The 21,337-nt window shown below is 42.0% G+C and overlaps 1 protein-coding gene across 1 annotated transcript in view; it reads right to left on the bottom strand.

Moving 5' to 3' along the window:
- The window catches only part of LOC134680428 (ABC transporter A family member 4-like), a 40,319-nt gene that overhangs the window by 6,366 nt on the left and 12,616 nt on the right, over positions 1-21,337 (bottom strand). The window contains exons 6-25 of the mRNA XM_063539559.1: positions 21,169-21,324; positions 20,381-20,597; positions 19,722-19,911; positions 18,537-18,684; positions 18,135-18,245; positions 17,865-17,988; positions 16,697-16,869; positions 16,215-16,388; positions 15,602-15,667; positions 15,209-15,344; positions 14,795-14,895; positions 12,094-12,251; positions 11,385-11,467; positions 10,615-10,730; positions 9,913-10,100; positions 7,140-7,215; positions 6,138-6,242; positions 5,346-5,498; positions 2,712-2,825; positions 1,587-1,740 (exon numbers count right to left, since the gene is read on the bottom strand). Coding sequence (XP_063395629.1) covers positions 1,587-1,740; positions 2,712-2,825; positions 5,346-5,498; positions 6,138-6,242; positions 7,140-7,215; positions 9,913-10,100; positions 10,615-10,730; positions 11,385-11,467; positions 12,094-12,251; positions 14,795-14,895; positions 15,209-15,344; positions 15,602-15,667; positions 16,215-16,388; positions 16,697-16,869; positions 17,865-17,988; positions 18,135-18,245; positions 18,537-18,684; positions 19,722-19,911; positions 20,381-20,597; positions 21,169-21,324 — 2,743 coding nt within the window. The remainder of the gene's footprint in view (positions 1-1,586; positions 1,741-2,711; positions 2,826-5,345; positions 5,499-6,137; positions 6,243-7,139; positions 7,216-9,912; positions 10,101-10,614; positions 10,731-11,384; positions 11,468-12,093; positions 12,252-14,794; positions 14,896-15,208; positions 15,345-15,601; positions 15,668-16,214; positions 16,389-16,696; positions 16,870-17,864; positions 17,989-18,134; positions 18,246-18,536; positions 18,685-19,721; positions 19,912-20,380; positions 20,598-21,168; positions 21,325-21,337) is intronic.

Genomic DNA, 21,337 nt, shown 5'->3' on the forward strand with positions numbered 1-21,337 from the left:
TACGAGTGGAGGTCCAAGGGGGAGGCCTATGTTCAGTAGTGGACGTCTTATGGCTGAGATGATGATGATGATGAGTAATAGTCTGCATATTCTCTTGATAATTTTCTACAGAAAACTAATCTTACTTTGCGAAAACATTTCGCAACTTGCACCATTCCTGTAATCCTGATGGAAAATACTTGACTATACAGGGCGTCCCACGGCTTTGCCACATGGAGGGAAAGTACCCTAAATATTGTAGATGGAACATTTTACTGAAAGAAGACATTATTTTAATTTAAAAAACAATTTAAACTGCATTCATAGATTTTTAAATAATTACATGGTTGAACCGGGAATCGAACCCGCCGCACGAGAAAAAAAATCACCCTGTAGCTTTATCATACCGATCGAAAGGCTTGATCATAAGGATTATTTTTTGCTAAATAACATAGTGTCGGAAATAAAAGGAAGCCCATGAATTTTAACATTTTTAATTCAAAATTAATCAATTTAATTTATCAAATGCTCAAAATGTAGTCTCATTCTGTTGAATACAAAGCCGCACTCTTTTGATTATTTCGCTAAATTTCACATCAAATGTTAAAATTCATGGTCTTCCTTTTGTTTCTGACACTATGTTCTTTAGCAAAAAATAATCCTTATGATCAAGCCTTTCGATCGGTATGATAAAGCTACAGGGTGATTTTTTTTCTCGTGCGGCGGGTTCGATTCCCGGTTCAACCATGTAATTATTTAAAAATCTATGAATGCAGTTTAAATTGTTTTTTAAATTAAAATAATGTCTTCTTTCAGTAAAATGTTCCATCTACAATATTTAGGGTACTTTCCCTCCATGTGGCATAGCCGTGGGACGCCCTGTATACTTGACTGTATTGGTACCTACATAGTCGGTGTAAGTTAAGAAGTAAATTTTGACAATTATTATGAATTGTCCCTTATATGGATACGAAGCTAATAAGACCTACCGTTTAGCTGATATTAGCCTTAGTGTTCATAATTTAATGATCACTTCATAACTGTCAAAATTTACCTTACTCCGACTGGGTCAAAAACAAAACTGTGTTCGCGTCTTTCCTGTAGACATACACAAGAGTTAAGGGCTCTAAAAAGGTTAATTTTCTTATTTAACCCTTATCCACGTGAACCACGTTATTTAGAGAACTATGATAAAATCATTACTTACATGCCCACAAGCTGTTAACTATTGCCCACAGGAGAGAAAAATGTACAGTTCGCGCGAACACGCTAGTTTTCTCTCCTGTGGGCAATAGTTAACAGCTTGTGGGCATGTAAGTAATGATTTTATCATAGTTCTCTAAATAAAAGGAGGACCTTTTCACGTGGATAAGGGTTAAATAAGAAAATTAACCTTTATAGCCCTTAACTCTTGTGTATGTCTACAGGAAAGACGCGAACACAGTTTTGTTTTTGACCCGACTATATAATAGTAACCATGCCGTTGTACAATCAGCAGCAGAAGTTGCTAAGGGCGAGATGGTCAAAATGATCTTGACGCGACTTAGAACGTGTCAACACCACCTCGCCCACTTAACATCTTCCGCTGCTGACTGTACTTAACTTACTCAAATCCCTGTGCAAGAAATGCACCGGCGCCACCCAGTACATGACGCAGAAGAGAACCGTCGTGATGATGAACACCAGGGTCCAGTAGAGGATGATGTCGCAGCAGAACAGAGAGAACCAGTAGCGTACTGGGGAGAAATTCATTGCGTGCACCTGGAAGATAGATAACTAAGGCCCACTTGCACCATTCCACTAACCCGGGGTTAATCGGTTAAACCGTTACCGAAGTGTCTTAAATTGTACTGGTAACCATGATAACTCCATGGTTTAAACAGTTAACACTGGGTTAGTGAATGGTGCAAGTGGCCCTAACGAGAATAGGTTTAGGCCAGGGGTGCGAAACTCCTGACTTCGGTCAAACTGGGCTCCGCTCGGCTCAGCATTGCTCCGAGCAATTATTAGGGTTGGCACCACTTGACTTCCTTTTGCGTGCACGACCATAGATAAGATAATCACTTGATTTTTGACAACCCTAAATAGCCGAAAGGGACAGTGACATATATTAGAAAGGGACAGCATGATTCGACCCCGAACCGCTGTCAAACTTCGGTTTTGTAGGAAGTTTCCTTTCTGTACGGTAGTACTATTAATTATTCTGTGTTTAGGCATCAAGCAACACCGGCTTCCGACACGTCGGAAGAGAGGACCCCATGCGATATCTTACCGTACAAATCATCCTGTATTTTTTTGCGGAGGAAACATGCACACAGTCGTAATTCTCACTCATTAACATACAAAATCCAATCTGTAATGACGACACAAATCAAAGACGAATCTTGCACACCTCGATCTCTTTTTGTGTACGGATGAGTCACAAGTGTCACAACAAGTTGGATATGTGCTTCGGCAGAGGGGAAATAGCGCGATTGCGAACTCCCTTCTCGGTTCCGGTGAAGGGGATCATCACGAGGAAACAAGACATGCCTTGTTTAGTTAGTCCTCTAGTAGGATTGGATAGCTCTGGCTCAGAATGCACTGTATACAGACTACATACATAGATACCGTATAATGAATTGGAGCCTAACTAAAAAAAAAAACTTTTTTTCAAGCAAAATTTTGCTCGTATTTTTACATTATTTACATTTAGATTACACAACATTAATTAAAAATGACATTTAATTTACCTGCATGTGCCTTATAAGACCATGTTCCATGGAAGGCAGCAAGGTTATGTGTGCGATGGTTATAATCAACATGAAGTGTATAACGAGCGGTGGGACCTTTGTTTTCTTCTGAGTCTGTAAAAAAATTACTTATTAACCGTCGTGTCGATGACCTATACTGTGAGCGCTGGTGGACTTTCAATCCGATTGAGTTTATCGAAACTATTTTAAGGTACGAAATATCATTTGGTATTTATCAGTTGCTTTTTGGCGAAGGAAAGGTTTGGTGAAGGAAAACATCGAGAGGAAACCGAAACAATCCCAACAAGACCTAGCTACCACTCTGGGTTGGAAGGTCAGATGGCGGTCGCTTTCGCAAATACTAGTGCATACGCCAATTCTCGGGATTAGTTGCCAAGCGGACCTCAGGCTCCTATGAGCTGTGTCAGCAAGCTGGGATAACGCGCGGAAGATGACCAAACCGTCAAAACGATATCAAAGGTAAAGGGCCCCTGTTTCGGCAGGTTAAGGCTCTTGAGAGTGAGTTGAGAGTTTGTGTATTTTTTTTTAATATTACTAAGCATATCAATACCTTGAAGGTTTTGGATATGTTATATTAGTTCTTTGTTAATAATTTAATGTATAAACTGTAGGGTTTTACTTGAAACTTTTTTTTATATGAATTTTTTCGTGAACCTCTTATTTGGCTCCCATTTCGTGATACAAATTTAGGTCAGCTCCTAAATTCGTGAATTCGTGTCCCCTGTTTCGGCATAAAGTTTTCTTAGAGTAATTGGTGATAAATTGATAATTTGCTGTCTTTGCTGATAATCATTTTAAATATTTAACGGTCTTACCTACTTACGAATAATTGTAAGGTCAAATTAAAAATAATAATAATAAGGGCAGCTTGTGGCGAGCTGTTGGGGAGTAACGACCCCACGGACCCGAGTGCTCCCGAGAGTCGGTCAGGGTCTCCGTCTCCGGCGTGTCTTCGTCGGTCGGAGTGGACCCCAAGGGGACCCGCAGGACTCTCAGCTCTGGCTTGCCTTCATTGGCCGTCCAGAGAGGAGTCGCTAGAGCTATATGCTCCAGGGGTGGAAGTGAAAGATGCATAAGACGCGAGTTGGCACAGTGGCTGTTAACAGTCACTGGGTAGAAAGCGGCGCACACCTCTCGACACCCCTGAGCCGCTCACACCGATGTTGCTCCTGGTCGTCTTCGCGACGGCAGTTTCAGGGGCCCATCTAGTCAGCGGCGAGTCACCGCCTGCCTCGATGACGGTGTTAACATTGTTATGGCAGGTGTCCGGACCTCTTTTACAATAGCCCAGTCTCATTGTCCACCCAAACATCAATCCATAGACCGGAATACTGTTCACTTTTTCTACAATAGTCCCAATGCCTGCTGCGACCGGTTCATGGGTGTCTATTGTTGCGCCTGTGAACGGGTTCCAGCAGGCGTTCTACATGACATTAAAACTCTCCAAGGGGCCTCTACGTGTTGGATCTATATCCCCACGCAAGCCTATCAAAAGACCGGGATTTATAGGCCCGTGAAATCCAAAAGGAGACACAAAATAATAATAATAAATGTTAAATTGAGAGCTAGCTTAAAGTTTTTTGTACCTACTCGTCGACTTTAATGGTTGAATTAAGACTTAGGTAAACCATATGGGTACTTTAATACTTGATTAAAAGTCAAACTATTTAATTTAAATAAAAAATAAAAAAATAAAATAAAAAATAATTAAAAATAATAATTATTTACAAAAAATAATTTACTATCTTATACGTTAAAAATAAACATACACAAAAATAAATCAAATTTCAATAATAAATAAATTTTTGCTAGTAGTTAATATGAGAATATACGTGGAACATACCTTAAAATTTTTAACTCGGGTCACATTCAAACTCGTTTTATGAGAATTCTAGTGAAAAAAACATATACCGAATTTCGCTCATACGAAACTTCATGAAATACATTAATTGTTTTCTAATTTATTTTTTTAATTATCTTTGTTGTTATATTTAAAAACAAGCACTCAAAATGTATCTAGAAAATCCTTGATTCGTTAGTGGCACGAAATAGGAGACACACGTAAGATAAAATGACCGCTATTTCGTGAGTCGATTTATTGCAATTTTAAGTTATTTCTATGCATATATTCAATCTTTTTTCTTATCAAATCAATTACTAAGGAACCCACAGAAACACTCCTAAAAACTTTTATTCGAATGGGTTTAGCTTTTCCTTCCTATAAGCTTAACAAGTGAGAGCGCGCACCTTACGCCTAAAAAAAGTGCACGCATACAACACAGCTATTCGCGGCCGTCTAACAGTTTCAACCGTCGTATTACTCTTAGTTTAATCACTAAAATATTGGTTATCATTTTATTGAAGAGATTAAATAATACAGATTTTTTTCATATGTATAATTTGAATAAAAGATATTTGAATTCCTTATTATTTGCGCCAGAAAAAAAACTAACACGAACTTGGGGCCGTTTACCTAATATTTTGAGGGATCGTCGTGATGTTCCAATATTCATAACAATTCCTTTTAGATCTTTAAGGAATGGTGGCTAGGTTCATAATGATCTTATTAGAAGTCAAACAAACAATTCTAATTGCGTTTTAACAATAACTAACCGGAGAAGAGTCCAGCACGAGCGGGTCGTCTGTCACCTCAATATCCGCGTCAAGTCTTTTGGTGTAGTGTCGCAAGAGGGCCATGTACACACGGGCCAGGGACCGCGCCGCTGCAGCGGTGTCGTAATGGATCGGGCTGTATAACACGTGGATCTGAAAGTAGGTAGGAAAGGCCAATGTAGGGAAGACCGCCCATAAGGGAAGACCGTCTACATGCATGCTCTTTCTACTTACAGAAGGTCGGTAGAGCAAAGAAAATGAAGGAGGCCGTTAACAAAACTGAAGACCTTGCTAGGTTTCGTGGAGGAACTGGGGTGGGCTACTTGGTTTCACGCAAAATGCCTACAGTCGGACCAAAAAAAGCCTGCAGCGGATTTGATAGCCCACGCAGTGCAAGTGTCATTTATACGTCATACTTTCATAGAAGTTTGACGTTTAAAATAACACTTTCACTAGGCTATCAAATCCGCTGCAGACTATGCTTGGTCTGACTCTAGGCACAGGGGATGTCGATTTGCGGAAAATGGCCAGTAAAACTTACTAACTAACTAAGGGCCACTTGCACCATTCCACTAACCCAGGGTTAACCGGTTAAACCTTGAATAACCATGGTTACCAGTACAATTTGACACTGGGTTGACGGTTAAACCGCTTAACCCCGGGTTAGTGGGATGGTGCAAGTGGGCCCTAGTGTCAAATTGTACGGGTAACAATGGTAACTCCAAGTTTAACCGGTTAACCCCGGGCTAGTGGAATGGTGCAAGTGGCGCTAAGTAGGTAAAATATACCAACATCTAGGGTTCCACGTTCGTCCTCCAATATCATGCCGTATGCGTACGCGTACACGTAGCTCTGAGGAGAGTCAATCGCTCGCAGCATCAAGTACTCGGTCGAGCTCTGCATTAATAATTTTAGCTTTTAGGATTTAAGCTAATAAAACGGTTTAACTCACGTATTTTTGGTTAATCGCGCGACATAATTTGGAGAGACCTATAAGTCCAATTTCTCAAAAGATTTTTATCCAGAGCTGTGTTGTGTCTGGTTCAAGAAGGAGTCTAGTCCCGCATCTAAGGGCCTACCGCGAACCATGTTCGAAGTGTTGCCTCCCTATCACACTTACGTACAAATTTACAAGTGCGACAAAGAGGCAACACGTTGAACGTGGTTCGCGGTAGGCCCGCTAGTCACCCCCCATCGGCGGCGGGGTCTACCTGGGTGCGACTGCGTAGCCAACGTGCAATCGTTAACGCTCCGTAGCGAACGAAACACTGTCGCACTAGTGTGGAAGAGTCATAGAGAGATATGACTATGATATACGCTACGATTGGTTCGTTCATTCGTTGGCTACGCGCCCCGATTTCGAGACTCCCACTCATATCACCAGTGTCACCACGTTCTGGTCACGTCTGCCGAATGCCGAATTAGTTGTGAGGCACAATCACTACGGAGTGGGAGACTAGAAAAACCGGCCAAGTGCGAGTCGGACTCGCACACGAAGGATTCCGTACCATTACGCAAAAAACGGCAGAGAAATCACGTTTGTTGTATGGGAGCCCCACTTAAACATTTATTTTATTTATATTTTAGTATTTGTTGTTATAGCGGCAATAGAAACACATCATCTGTGAAAATTTCAACTGTCTATCTAGCTATCACGGTTCTTGAGTTACAGCCTGGTGACAGACAGACGACGGACGGACGGACGGACAGCGGAGTCTTAGTAATAGGGTCCCGTTTTTACCCTTTGGGTACGGAACCCTAAAAACTACGTTCCAATAAAAATAACAAACCCACTTCAGTGTGCGGTAAGGCTGTGTAAAACATGTTTTCCGTCTCCGCAGGTGTGGCTCCGGTAGTTGACATGACATAACTGAAACAATATGTTTGAATTTGTGCTTGTGAAGCTTGGAGATGGCCTAAGAAGCGCTGGTGGCCTAGCGGTAAGAGCGTGCGACTTTTAATCGTATTGATTATTATTAGTGTTAAATAGATTCCATAATTATTATTTACTATGATGAAACTAACTAATTAAGCAATACGTGTAATATGTTTTGTAAGGTAACTTTAAGTATTTAGCTATTAAGGTTAACTTGCCATACCCTATTCAGGGTCCATGTTGTACAATTCAATTTAAAATACCATCTGTAAATACCATGGAATGCAATAAATAAATGAAATGAAATGAAATCCGGAGGTCGCGGGTTCAAACCCCGGCTCGTACAAATGACTTTTTCGGAACTTATGTACAAAATATCATTTGATATTTGCCAGTCGCTTTTCGGTGAAGGAAAACATCGTGAGGAAACCGGACGAATCCCAATAAGGCCTAGTTTCCCCTCTGGGTTGGAAGGTCAGATGGCAGTCGCTTTCGTATAAACTAGTGCCTACGTCAAATCATGGGATTAGTTGTCAAGCGGACCCCAGGCTCCCATGAGCCGTGGCAAAAAGCCGCCAGCAAGAAGAAGAAGCTTGAAGGTACAAACAGCAACACTTATCTGTCCTTCGGTGGATCTTGTGGCTTTTGTAATAAGGTTTACAAACTGTCAGTTAACAATGTGGTACAGTCACGCTTTGTGATTGTTATGCCATTTAGGGTTCTAGCTAAATTGAACATCATAGTGGAAGTATTGAACAATCAATTTACCTAGGCCTAGGCGCTAAATGGCTCAACAGTCGTGGAACGTGATGGTACAATACGGTTGAGGATACAACTAGGTACCTACTTTCAGTGGCGGATTTGCCCTAAGGCCCAGTAGGCCCGGGCCTTTTTTTTTTACAAAAAAATCGCTGATAACAAGAAATAACTTAAATGTAGTCAATAATATGATGGGATTAATGAGTGCCGCGAAAGGGGCGGCTAATGGGCCTGGGGCCAAGGGCGGCAAAGACTGCAAATCCGCCACAGACTACTTTAGATATTGAGGCATTTATCAATATAGGTCTTATAAGCGAACACGACACTAAGCTGCTCCCATTCCACTGAGGCGGTCATGAGACTTCTCTCATCTCCATCCCGTATGTCTCCACGTACGGGAATCAACCAATAGCATTGATTGTTTTCTCCGCTTCGCTGGATTACAACCTCCTGGGTTGGTTTCCGTATACGTCTCTTCTAATCTCCGCTCATCTCCGCCTCAGGGAAGGCATCCTAAATAGTACGACTGAGAAGAAAAAGAAAAAGAGAGGGAAACTGTTAATCCTACATTCGTCAGACGATCTCTATCTCTGGTCGGTCCCTCATATCTGAGGACCATGGTAAGTATCAGAGTTGCATCTGGAGGGATGATCTGCCTCTACGGGTTTCTGTCCAACGCGTCTTTGATAGTTAGGAAGGCGAATAGGGGAATTTTAGGCAATACTCGAGCGTGGCAGTTTAAGATATGAGAGATACCTTAGACCTAATAGAACAACCTTGTAAAGTATTTAGCTCTATATGTAGTGACGCGCGCCTAGGATAGACGATCAGATTAGTAAAAAAAAATGGATAGTCTGAAATACTCGAGTGCGTCAGATTAAGATATTGGGGGTTGATTTTAGTGTTTAAAGACTAAATTTTACTAATCTGACGATAAGTCCTTGACGCCGCCGAGTTATAGGGTCGCGAACTTGTAAAAAAAAAACGTTAATCCGGCATTCTCGAGCGCGATTTTTTTTTTATTATTTTGAATAATATAATCTAAAACTTACTAAAAATACAAAATCTGCCGGTTTCCGCATGACCGGAAGTGTGGAGGAGCCATTTCGTCTTCCTAAGAACGCGTTGCGGCATATAAGTCGCGAACGATACATTTTACAAAAAAAAAGTTTAAATAAACAAAAAAGATAATTTTTATTTTACACAAAAAAGGTCTCTTTACATTTTTGTCCAAAGTTAAAACTTTTTGACTTGAAGCATCATAAAATCGGTCAGATTAAGAGAACCCACCAACATTTTTGTCAGATTAAAAAAATATGCTTTCAGGATACCGAGATAAACCTCCCCTATGAAAATCTGACGCGCTCGAGTATTTCAAAAAAACTTTTTTTTTTTGCATTTTCAAAAAATCATCGTAACTTATCGTCACGCCGAAATCGTCAGTTTTTTTAAAGGAAGCTTCCTTGGGGCCTACTTAACACCCCTTCCGAAAATCTGACGCGCTCGAGTAAATTTTTTTTTTTTGCATTTTTGACTACTTTATATGCCTACCCCCACCACGCAAACCGGCAGATTAGTATACCGTTGTTATCAGAGGCACTCGGGGCATACGTAGTATGAATATCTGACGCGCTCGAGAATGCCCAAGTAACTGTTTTTTTTAACATTTTTGAAAAACCGTACACGCCAAACCCACCGCTAAAATGGTTTTTGCCATACGAGCTTTTCTTTTCGAAATTATTTTATCTTTCGATTTTGATAGTTCTCGACGGCGCCGTTGAATTACGCCATTTAGCTACCTCGTCTCCCTAACTATGACGACCGTGTAGAAAGCAGCGGATGACGAATTTTTGACTTGATCGGTCCATCTTATTGGAGAACGACGGCGTGAACTTCTGCCTTCGGTATACGTTCGTCAGATGATAAACTAACCCAGTGGCGACAGAGATGGCATCATCCGACTTGTACACCCTAAGCACGAGCGTAGTGCTTTGATGCATGGCCTCTACGGTCATCTTCTCACCGAGCAGACGAGACGAGGATATAATTGTTTCCATCTCATTCAGTTGGTACGAGAGGTACACGCCGATTATGGCGCCTGTCACTATCGCTGATAACATCTGTAAAGCAAAATACTTTCTCAGAGATGTCTAAACTTCGGCTCGCGGCCACCTTGCAATACACCATGGCATGGTTTCCACTCGAAATCTGACTGAATCCGACCCACGAAATGGACGTGGGCCGGATTTGGAAAGAGTTAAAGGGACTGTCATGTTTTAGTTTTGGTCTGCTTTATCTAAAGTACAGGGGATTATCGCGAAAACTGAAATTAATAAGCACAGTTAACAGTGAACATTGAAATGAGATGAAAAAGAAAAAAAATATTTCAGGCAACTGTACTATATACTGTATACTATTATGTATATTGTACCTGTACTATATACTATATACATAAATACGTTAAAACTAGCATACATATTATAAAAAAAATATATTTTAAAACTAAACACTACAAATCACATTATGGCACAGTGTAACAGTGTTGACACTTACGGTGTTTTCCTACGCAGAAGAGAAACTTATAGAAATATCGACTCTATAATTGCTATTATCTAACTAACGAAATATACTTACCGTGATGATCAGAAACAATCTATAATGTATGTAGAAAGAGACGTATTTCCACACAGTCTGTTTTAGCAGGGTTATTGTCAGACACGGGGATTTCTTACGTTTCCACAGTTTCGGTTCTGTGCACGCAAATAAGAATTAATCATTACTAACACGAACACTATTTTACTGATCATCGGAGGGCCTTATAGCTTTGAATTAAGGTTTACGGATTGTCTATTCAGGACGAAATAGACCAAGATATTGCAGTTAAGGCAGTAGGTAAGGTAGGTAGGTAGGTAGGTAAGGTAGGTAGGCAGTTAATACGGAGAAAGTGCCTAAAATTATGTACACAGTTTACTCTACTCTAGCGCCACTAGGAACTGTTATTTTATATCTGACAGTGGCAACTGTTCTCCCATAAGAGAGATTTTTCCTTACCTCTACCCTCAATATCAAAGCAGGGCAGTGGCGGATTTGCAGCCTTTGCCGCCCTAGGCCCCAGGCCCTGTAACCGCCCCTTTCTCAGCACTCATTATATTGACTACATTTTGAGTTATTTCTTGTTATCTTCAGCGAATTTTTAGTCACAATTTGCCGCCCCCAAAAAACTTGCCGCCCTAGGCCCGGGCCTACTTGGCCTTAGGGCAAATCCGCCACTGCTCCTGGGCCTTGTTAATTGGCATGAAGTGTAAATGTCAACTTGTCAAGTGTTAATTTCGATTTAGGCCACAAGGTTACAGACCCTACAATACGCGTGGTCTTAAGATAGAAAATTGATAAATTTGACTCACTTGTTAATTCTCTAAGGGCCCGCTCAGAGTAACCACCATAACCAGTATAAGTCATTAATTGCCTTCTTGAATCATTTATAGCCCTGAAAAGTTGAAAACAAATAGATTAAACGGGAGCACACGGACAGTTTCCCATTATAAGCGATTATTACTGTCTTCATCTTCTTCGAGCTTCTTTCGAAGTCTCCTATTGGAGCATTCCATGAAATTGTCTACCGTTGTCCCGTACAAACGCGAAGTTTCTGAAGATTTAAGGTATAAGAGTTTCCTATTCTATGACAAATGGTCAAAAATATACACAGAAAAATAATCGCCTGCTTTAAATGCCGAGAAAACAGTCGCAACACAGCAAATAAAATGCGTTTGTACGGGACAGCCCGTGGAATGCTCCTATTACACCCCGTTTTAAGGAAGATTAGAATTTTTCTAATCTCAAAAGTAGTTAGTTGATTTGCCGCTCGCCGCGCCATGCGGTATTCATCCAGTCCGCGGGTTAATTTTATTGTATACGAGAGTAACTGCCCGATTCGAACTTTAAGATACGTCAATTAATAGATCTAGATACGATATGGATTAGAAGTGTCAGTGTCAAAAGTGACGTTTTTGTTTGAAGAAACGTCACAGTTGACACTGACTTATCAATCCATATCGTTTCAAGATCAATTAAAACCTCTTATGTATGGTGATGTTAACAAGTAAAAGGGAACACCTTTTATGAATCTCCTCGCTATCCGGCAGGCTGATGTTCAGCGAAGTGATTCCATAATTGTTGGCGTTTTCAGTGATTTCTTTGATGAATTCAGCAGTCACATCGGTGGGGCTGGTAGGCAGCCGCAGTATGAGAAGCGTGCCTACGTTGGCGCGCACCTGAATATACAGGATAGATTTTATAATAAGACTATTAGGGCTATCCGACCCCGTGCAGCTAGGTACGTCTCTGTTCTCTCAATTAACATCAATTTGCATCAAGGATGTTGCGGAAGCAGATTTTATGACATCCGCGGATGCGGATGCGGATATTTAAAGGCTCACATCTGCGGATGCGGATGCGGATATTTAAAGGCTCCCATCCGCGGATGCGGATGTCAAGATTAGGTACTTAAAAAAAAAATTAGGTGGCACATTTTAGATATTTTTATTAAAAAAACGAATCTTTTAGTACTTGGGCAAGAATATAGAGCGTTATATTTAATGAACAGTAACTTGGCCGACTTTTCTGGATCTAGACAAATTCGTTATTGGTAATCTACATCAGACATCTACATGTAATGTTCGACATCCGCATCCGCATTAAGCTCCGCATCGATTTTTTGCAGATGCGGATGCGAATATTCGCAATATCCCAGATTTGCATGTTGGAAAGCGAAGAAAACTACAAGTCAGTGACTAGAACATTTTTTTCCAGCTAATCGGTCTCTAAGCTATTAATGAGCTCTTGTAACACTATTAGTTGTGTTTGCTCAGAGCATAAAAAGGTCAACCACGGCGTTGCATGAACAAGAGATTTCCTTTGGCAGGATTGGTCCTTAGGACCCAAGGTTGGAATTAAGAAGTGGGGCCACCCAGATTTTTGCTGCAGGTGGGGGGTGGGAGGGTTTTTAAGCGTCTGCGACGTCTAAGGTTAATAATTCTTTAAGTTTAGGTTCTAAGTCAAGTTTAGTATCATTTTCAACTAAATCAAAGTTTTAGACATCGAAATCGGTTCAGCGTTTATTGATTTCCCATACAATCCTACACCTTACCTTTCATATTGAATCCCCATACGAATTTCCTCCTCCCTTTTCACACCCTTAAGGGATCATTTTTGAGATTAAATGTTTTCTATGTTATTCCCCGGGACTCAAACTATCTCTGTACCAAATTTTAACTAAATTGGTTCAGCAGTTTAAGCGTGAAGAGGAATTAAAAAAAAAGTATTTCTTTCATATTTTATGTATTTTTATCAGATATCAGAAATGAATTCGGCACACCCGATTCATACGAAAACGATACCAAACTTGGCCTAGTAGCTTAAATGATACAGATACCAAGATCAAGTTGAGAGCCCCCCCCCCTAAAAATTTACATCAAAAATCTCGGTGGCTCCACTTCTTGAATCCATCCTTGGGTCCTAAGGACCAATCCTGCCAAAGGAAATCTCTTGTTCATGCAACGCCGTATGTTAGCTCCAGCACCATCCGCTATATATGTATACAGGGTGATCAATCCAAATGGGTCAGTATGGAGAAGTCAGAAACTATGAGAGATAGCAAAATCTGTTCTTAGGAACCATGGCTTCGATTTTAGATTTAATAATAATGGCATTCAATTTTTTTTTAAATCTGTCATACATAACCGGGATTCGAACATGGTCAATATTCTTGTTGTTTGTTTGTATGGCAACTTTTAAACGATGCGTGATAGGTGGGGGGTGCTCGACCAAATATCACAGAGGGCCCCGAGACAAAACAAAGTACATAAAAAAAATCAAAATGGCCGACTTTTTTTTTAATTTTTTCAAGTTGGTCCGAGCGGGAAAAGTAAAATTTTCAAGTAGGTTAAGCGAGCCCGAAGGGCGAGCTTCATGCCGGGAGGCCGAAGGCCGACCCCGGTGGAAGGCCGAATGCCCTGAGCTTCCACCCCGACTCCCAAAACGCGAAGCCGAAGGCCGAACTGCGTGAATTCGGTGCTTCCAAGCGTTCTACCAAGTCAACTGTCTTGATGACCGAAGCCGGCGGGCCGAATGCCCCACGGCGAAGCGTCGAGGCTTGCGAAGGCCGAAGGCCGAGCTCTGCGTAGAGCCGAAGGCCCGAAGCGTCACACGAGAGGGGGAAGTTGGAGCTTAAACACGACCCAACACTTTTCCTATTGGGAGTCGCTTTTTGGGCGTCGGGGTGGAGGCTTCGGGCCTTCGGCCCTCCACCGGGGTCGGCCTTCGGCCTCCCGGCCTGAAGCTCGCCCTTCAGGCTCGCTTAACCTACTTGGAAATTTGTCTTTGCCCGTGTCCGCCGCCATTTTGGATTTTTCCAAAAATATTTTTATGACATTGTAATCTTGGGCCTTCAGGCTCGCCGCATGCCAATTCTCAGCGCGCTCGGACCAAATTGAAAAAATTAAAAAAAAGTCGGCCATTTTGATTTTTTTAATGTACTTTGTTTTGTCTTGGGGCCCTCTATGATATTTGGTCGAGCACCCCCCACCTATCACGCATCGTTTAAAAGTTTCCATACAAACAAACAACAAGAATATTGACCATGTTCGAATCCCGGTTATGTATGATAGATTAAAAAAAAATTGAATGCCATTATTATTAAATCCAAAATCGGAGCCATGGTTCCTAAGAACAGATTTCGCTATCTCTTATAGTTTCTGACTTCTCCATACTGACCCATTTAGATTGATCAGCCTGTATATTGATGATAGCAACGCACCTGCCCTCCCATTTCAATGGCTCGGTCCACCAACTCCTCCACTTTCTCGTTGTCGAGACTGCCTCGGACCCGAAAAGTCATACGTACTCTGTATTCCCGGCCTGTAAATTTGATTACTTACTCGTACATTTGAATCGATTTATTCACCTATAGCATTTTAAATCAATTTTTAAACAAGCAGAATACGTCTGCGAGCGATATTCCAAATTTTATAGGTATTAAAGGAAAAAATAGAAAAATGTACGCATATACGGGAAGGAATGGAAAGATTCGCGAGGTTCTGGTAAGGCTTCCGTAGCTCAATTGGTTAGAGATTGCGGAAGATAAGAAACGCCTGTTGTGGAGATCCTTTGAGGATGTCTGTCCTACAATTAACTTTTGGCTGTCATGATGAGTTGATAGAGAGATACTAGCCATATTTAAAGAACATGTAAGCCGGGGAGCCCCCAAACACGAGCACTTTACGGTCAAAGAGAAACACGCGGTCCGCATGCTCCAGCGCTGATGTCGTGAACGAGACCTTCACAATCGTCAGGTGCGTTCTGTACTTCTGAAATATTTGTCAAATTACACAATCTGTAGTACACGTCAGATACAAAAGTTACTAATAATATAGGTCATATTAGAAAAAAAATTAGCTGGCGAGAGCTATCGCAAGACCGCGAGGCATGGCGTTATCTCACTTTAAGGTCGTTGCGTCACCGTTGTAGGTAATGTAAGTAGTAAGTAGAAAAAAATCATAATGGACCAATCCCGATGTTTACTGCATATCTCTATAGTTGCTGATGAAGAAGAATGAATACTTACCACTATTTTGTCATTGATCACTGAGATGTATTTTGCACCATCAATATAATTTTGTATAAACACGATCTGAAAGATAAAACGTAAATTTTAAAGCAGCACGTATTCTGTTACGAAAGGTTGTTTTTTAAAAAAAATTACGATCCTTTGGTCTATATGAAGAATGAATGAATGAAAAACTTTATTTCAACTAGTGGCCCATAGATACATATAATACCTTAAAACTAGCATACCTGCGCATTACAAAAAATATATTTTAAAATGAAAAACCACAAAACACATCATGGTTGCGACTTGCGATATTCAATTATATTCCTATTTCACTCTAATGGCTTCTCTACATGATGGCCCAGCGCTGGACATGCGAGATGGCCATGCGGTATTTGAGAGCACGCACTATGGAATGGGTTACGTGTATATGCGTACGTACGAGTATCATCGCTGGCCCATGACCTTTGATGTGCGGACGAAAAACTAACACCGTAGCTATCCCATGGCCATCCCGCAGCGCCTACGCCTTAAACCATCCGACACCTACCCTCTCTACACGCTGGCGCATATAAGTGGACAAATATCATAGTCCATCGTGTAGAGGAGCCTTAATATAGAAACGTACGCGTGGTTCCAGTATCATGGCGATGGCCCAGCACAGCTGCGCCTTGTAGTAGGTCCCTAGATTGCGCACATACATCTCCCGAACATCTTCTAAGTCGCTTTCTTTGTACAATCTTGGAGTGTGGGTATGGATATAACTTTCGACTTCTTCGTCGCTTTGGTCCCAGAGGCATAGCTTAGGAAATAAAAGGTCCATATCAATAAAGTACTTATTCTAATATTTTCAAAAAAGGAATATTGCACGAGAAATACCAAAATCATGTGTGTGGGTTTTGTGTGTGAGAATGCGTGTAAAAGAAGATAGAGACAGCTAATACCTTCAGGTAAAGGACCTCAGATTCTCTTGCGACGTCAGCTTACCAACAAGGAAGCCCAGCATGCCCTGCTTGGAACCACGCGCTTGCCTGCTTTGCTAACGGCCTTTTGTGTGCGAGCGTGCATGAGTATTACATTGTACGTGCGAGAGATATAGACAGCTGATACCTGAATAAAGAACTGCAAAGTTTCTTGCACGCTAAGCTCACCAACAAGGAAACCCATGCGGTGGCAGTATCCAAGCATGCCCTGCATGGCTGTCACGCGCTTATCTGCTTTTATAAGAGTAGCCATATCGTTCCCTAACATGTTCACCGAACCGTCATCCGGTAGGGTTAAACCTGGAATGTCACAATTTCCGTCAGGCCTGCACGCTCAGCTCACCAAGCAAGAAACCCTCGCGATGGCGATATCTAAGTATGCCTGGCGGTCTGGCATAAGTAGCGTTCTCGCGCGCGAGTCCATACCTACTTGAAGTCGCGCTAGATGTATGGAGTGGTGCGCGAGAACGCAACCCATGCTAGCAGGTCTGGTTTGGCCGCCACGCGCGTGCCTGCTTAGCTTAGGTCGTTCCCTTACATGATCACTGAACCGAACCGTCACTGATTGGGTTAAACCTAGAATTGTCAAATTTATTATCCTGTTCCTGTACTGTAAGTGACAGACCTACCAACCTCTTTGCTGCATGCGTGCTGGCAGCCTGGCCGGTACGGATGCCGCGCGTCTTTTGTTTATATGTATAGATTTTTCTCGTATTGACGAATGATCAACAAATGTTTAAGTGTGCTAATCTTTTGTAAATTTAATGTGTATCAAATAGCTTTTTGACAGGGTTACCTGCTACCAACTAGGCTAGATTGATCGTCAAAATAATAAATTTACTAACACTATTTATCTATTTAATAAAACCGGGCAAGTGCGAGTCGGACTCGCGCACGAAGGGTTCCGTACCCTAATGCAAAAAAGGCAAAAAAAAACGGTCACCCATCCAAGTACTGACACTACTGACCTCGCCCGACGTTGCTTAACTTCGGTTAAAAATCACGTTTGTTGTATGAGAGCCCCACTTAAATCTTTATTTTATTCTGTGTTTAGTATTTGTTGTTATAGCAGCAACAGAAATACATCATCTGTGAAAATTTCAACTTTCTAGCTATCACGGTTCGTGAGATACAGCCTGGTGATAGACGGACAGACGGACGGACAGCAGAGTCTTAGTAATAGGGTCCCGTTTTACCCTTTGGGTACGGAACCCTAAAAATGACGATCCGTTAGGCTACCTACGCAACTGTTTTCTGTTTATTGATTAGACTAATTTGTTAAGAAATAACTTTACCAGTAATTAGATCCTCAACCCTATGCAACATACGTTCTTGAATCTTTTCGGCGAAAAACAGCGTGTATTCGCCTCGGTACACGTCTAGGGTGACTCTCCGAAGCATCGCAGTTCCCATAATACTCTGTATAAAGTACATAGATGGTGTTAATATTAATATTTAACAAATTGACACATATTAGTGAAAGAATAAGGATCAAAGTCAAATGGCGTTCTAACAGTTTTAATCTTCTGTCTTCCGCCTCTATTTCAAATGATCTTTGGTTGTACCTTAGTCACGTTATGGAAAGAGATAGCTTTGGCGACCAGCTCATCGACTTCTTGAAGTGGATCTCGCTCATTGCCATGGGGGTTATGAATCATGCGTAGTTTAGTCTTATCCTGAAAGAGTTTCAATGAAATTGTATCATGTCATCCAACGTAATTAATAATTATGGTTTATGTTGTATTATGTCGGTAATTCATATTTATATCAGGGATGTTGCGGATGCAGATTTTTTGACATTCGCGGACGCGGATGCGGATATTTGAAGGTTAACATCCGCGGATGCGAATGTCAAGATTAGGTACTTAAAAAACGTCAATAATTACATTCAAGTACTTTTTATTTAATAAAAACGAAACTTTTAGTATTTGAGCAAGAACAGGTGGCAGCTGTTCATCGGTGGGTACCTCAGCCTGCTTGAAGATGATGGATCTCCAGGACACCTGGCCTCCTATTGCGCGGTCACCCCCGATCGTTCGCTGCAGCAGCATCAGCAACCCGAAGTACGCGAGGATCATAACGATCCAGATGATCAGAGTATGGTTCTCGTATATTCTATATTTAGATTTGGTGTAATGCAGTGTGCGGTCACCTGTAAATATCAATATCTGGGAGACAAACATAATATAAAAACTCAAAAATGCGCGTTATCGCAGAGATGTGTACTAGGTAGATCGATTTTTTCCCCCCGAAATTTTTTCCCCCATATAGCAAATTTCATCGAAATCGTTAGAGCCGTTTCCGAGATCCCCGAAATAGGTATATAAATATATACACAAGAATTGCTCGTTTAAAGGTATAAGATATGCACAATTTAAAGTAAGCGATTATCTACTCGTACCTACGCGTTTTTTGGAAGCCCATCGTCAGCACATCGCGCAGGATGCAACTGGATATATATATATATATATGCTAAGATAAGAAAGTAGAGTTAGACCAAGACAAGTGTGCAACGATTTTGATAGCACACGCAGTGCAAGTGTTATTTTAAACGTCAAACTTCTTTGAAATTATGCCGTATAAATAAAACTGGCACTGATGTGTGCTGCCAAAATCGTTGCAGACTTTGATCATTTTTATGTTTATTTTTTGCATTTTTACGTTTTGCGCGTTTAGTTACGCGTGACTCCATTCCATATATCAAACGCGACTTCAAGTAATGGACTCGCGCGCAAGAACGCAACTGATGCTGGGCCGCCAGGATACAACCCCGATATAAAGATCCGAGCTATGATGTGAGATGCTCACGTCCAGTTTCCAGGAGGGCGAAGCCATGGATGTGCAGCAGCACGGTAAAGCTGGTGGTCCCGTCGAACCCGTGGTGCACCAGCAGGTCCGCCAGGAACAGCTACAGGACCGTGAACAGTGCGGACCAGATCGCGGCGATGTGGGCTGACGACAAAAACTCACGTCCAGTTTCCAGGAGGGCGAAGCCATGGAAGGTATGCACGAGCCCCAGCGGTGGCAGCAGAATGTGCAGCAGCACTGTAAAGCTGGTGGTCCCGTCGAACCCGTGGTGCACCAGCAGGTCCGCCAGAAACAGCTGCAGGACCGTGAATAGTGCGGACCAGATCGCGGCGATGTGGGTTGACGACAAAAACTCACGTCCAGTTTCCAGGAGGGCGAAGCCATGGAAGGCATGCACAAGCCCCAGCGGCGGCAGCAGTATGTGCAGGAGCACGGTAAAGCTGGTGGTCCCGTCGAACCCGTGGTGCACCAGCAGGTCCGCCAGGAACAGCTGCAGGACCGTGAACAGTGCGGACCAGATCGCGGCGATGTGGGCTGACGACAAAAACACAATATCTCATTAATCCTTGCGATATGGCGAGGCGCATCCGCTCACTGAGAAATTCGTTTGAAACTTTTTTGAAGCTGATTCTACTTCATTCGTTTTGATTTTCTTCAGGGCGGGAGACGAGTGAATTGATCAGATTTTAGTAGTTTGTGTTGTTCTTTTGAGGACAATTGGGACACAATTTTTTCGCATCAACATTGAAGCGACTTCTGACGTGACTTTCGTTCCACTGAGAAATATTTATGATAGATTATACGATAATTCAATGCAGACAAATTCGCGGGCAGAAGCTAGAACATTGGTATTATTGGGCATACGTATATGTGTCGTTTTCGCTTTCTCGTCCTTATGGTAAGCGACAAAATGGGACGTTTGACTAGACTTCGACACATGTAACTGATTCACTGATTTTAAAAATATTTTATACTTCTAAAGTATTACTTTTCTAAAACTTACATTTATTCTGAAACATACACATGATGAACGCCGTCATAGCCATCACAGTGATATAGATAGCCACGAACAGAAAGGCGACGAATATCCACACCCATCTGAAGATGAGTATGAGCGTCAGCGTGGCGGGGATGAGGATGGGCAGGGTCGTCATGTGGAGGTAGGACAGCCAGCCGAGGTAGATGCAGGCGGCGCCTACGTTACGCATGCATAAGGCTTGCTGGAGACAAGACAAAGAATTACATTCTGACAGCCTATTTATCAGGATTCATTTACAATTATAGTAAAGAATGACAGAGATAGCTCTATTGCTCTGGATAGGCTACAGTAAAGAGTGGCAGAGATAGCACAGTGATGTAAATAGCCACGAACAGGAAGGCGACGAATATCCACACCCATCTGAAGATGAGTATGAGCGTCAGCGTGGCGAGGATGAGGATGGGCAGATGGGTCGTCATAGCTTTACGTCTTAATATACTTAGTTTTGTTGGGTGGATGACATTCGGAAAATTGCGGGGCACTTTTGGATGAGACTAGTCCAGGACCGGGATAAGTGGCGTACACGAAGAGAGGCCAATGCTCAGCAGTGGGCGACTGAAGGCTATAATGATGATGATGACTTAGTTTTCGTTTGGAATTCGTCGATGTTTGATTGCCATCTTGGCTAGGACCGCGAAAATCGAAGTTCGCAAATTGCGGGCATCTTTGTCGCTCTAATTACGCCTTCATTGGAGTAAAAGAGAAAGATGCCCGCAATTTGCTAATTACGATTTTTGAGGGTCTGTATGTACTTTATATTGGTTGGAGGTCTCATGGACCACCAGCGCCGAGACCTCCATGACGGGCGGTATGAAGGCCACCGTGAAGCACAGAAGGATCCACACCATGGCCTGCCGCACCGCCTCCTTCCGCATTAGAGGGGATATTGGCATCGCTTTCAGTTTTATCTGGAAAAAAATA

This window comes from Cydia fagiglandana, chromosome 3, assembly GCF_963556715.1.
Source record: "Cydia fagiglandana chromosome 3, ilCydFagi1.1, whole genome shotgun sequence".
In the NCBI taxonomy this organism is placed as follows: Eukaryota; Metazoa; Arthropoda; class Insecta; order Lepidoptera; family Tortricidae; genus Cydia; species Cydia fagiglandana.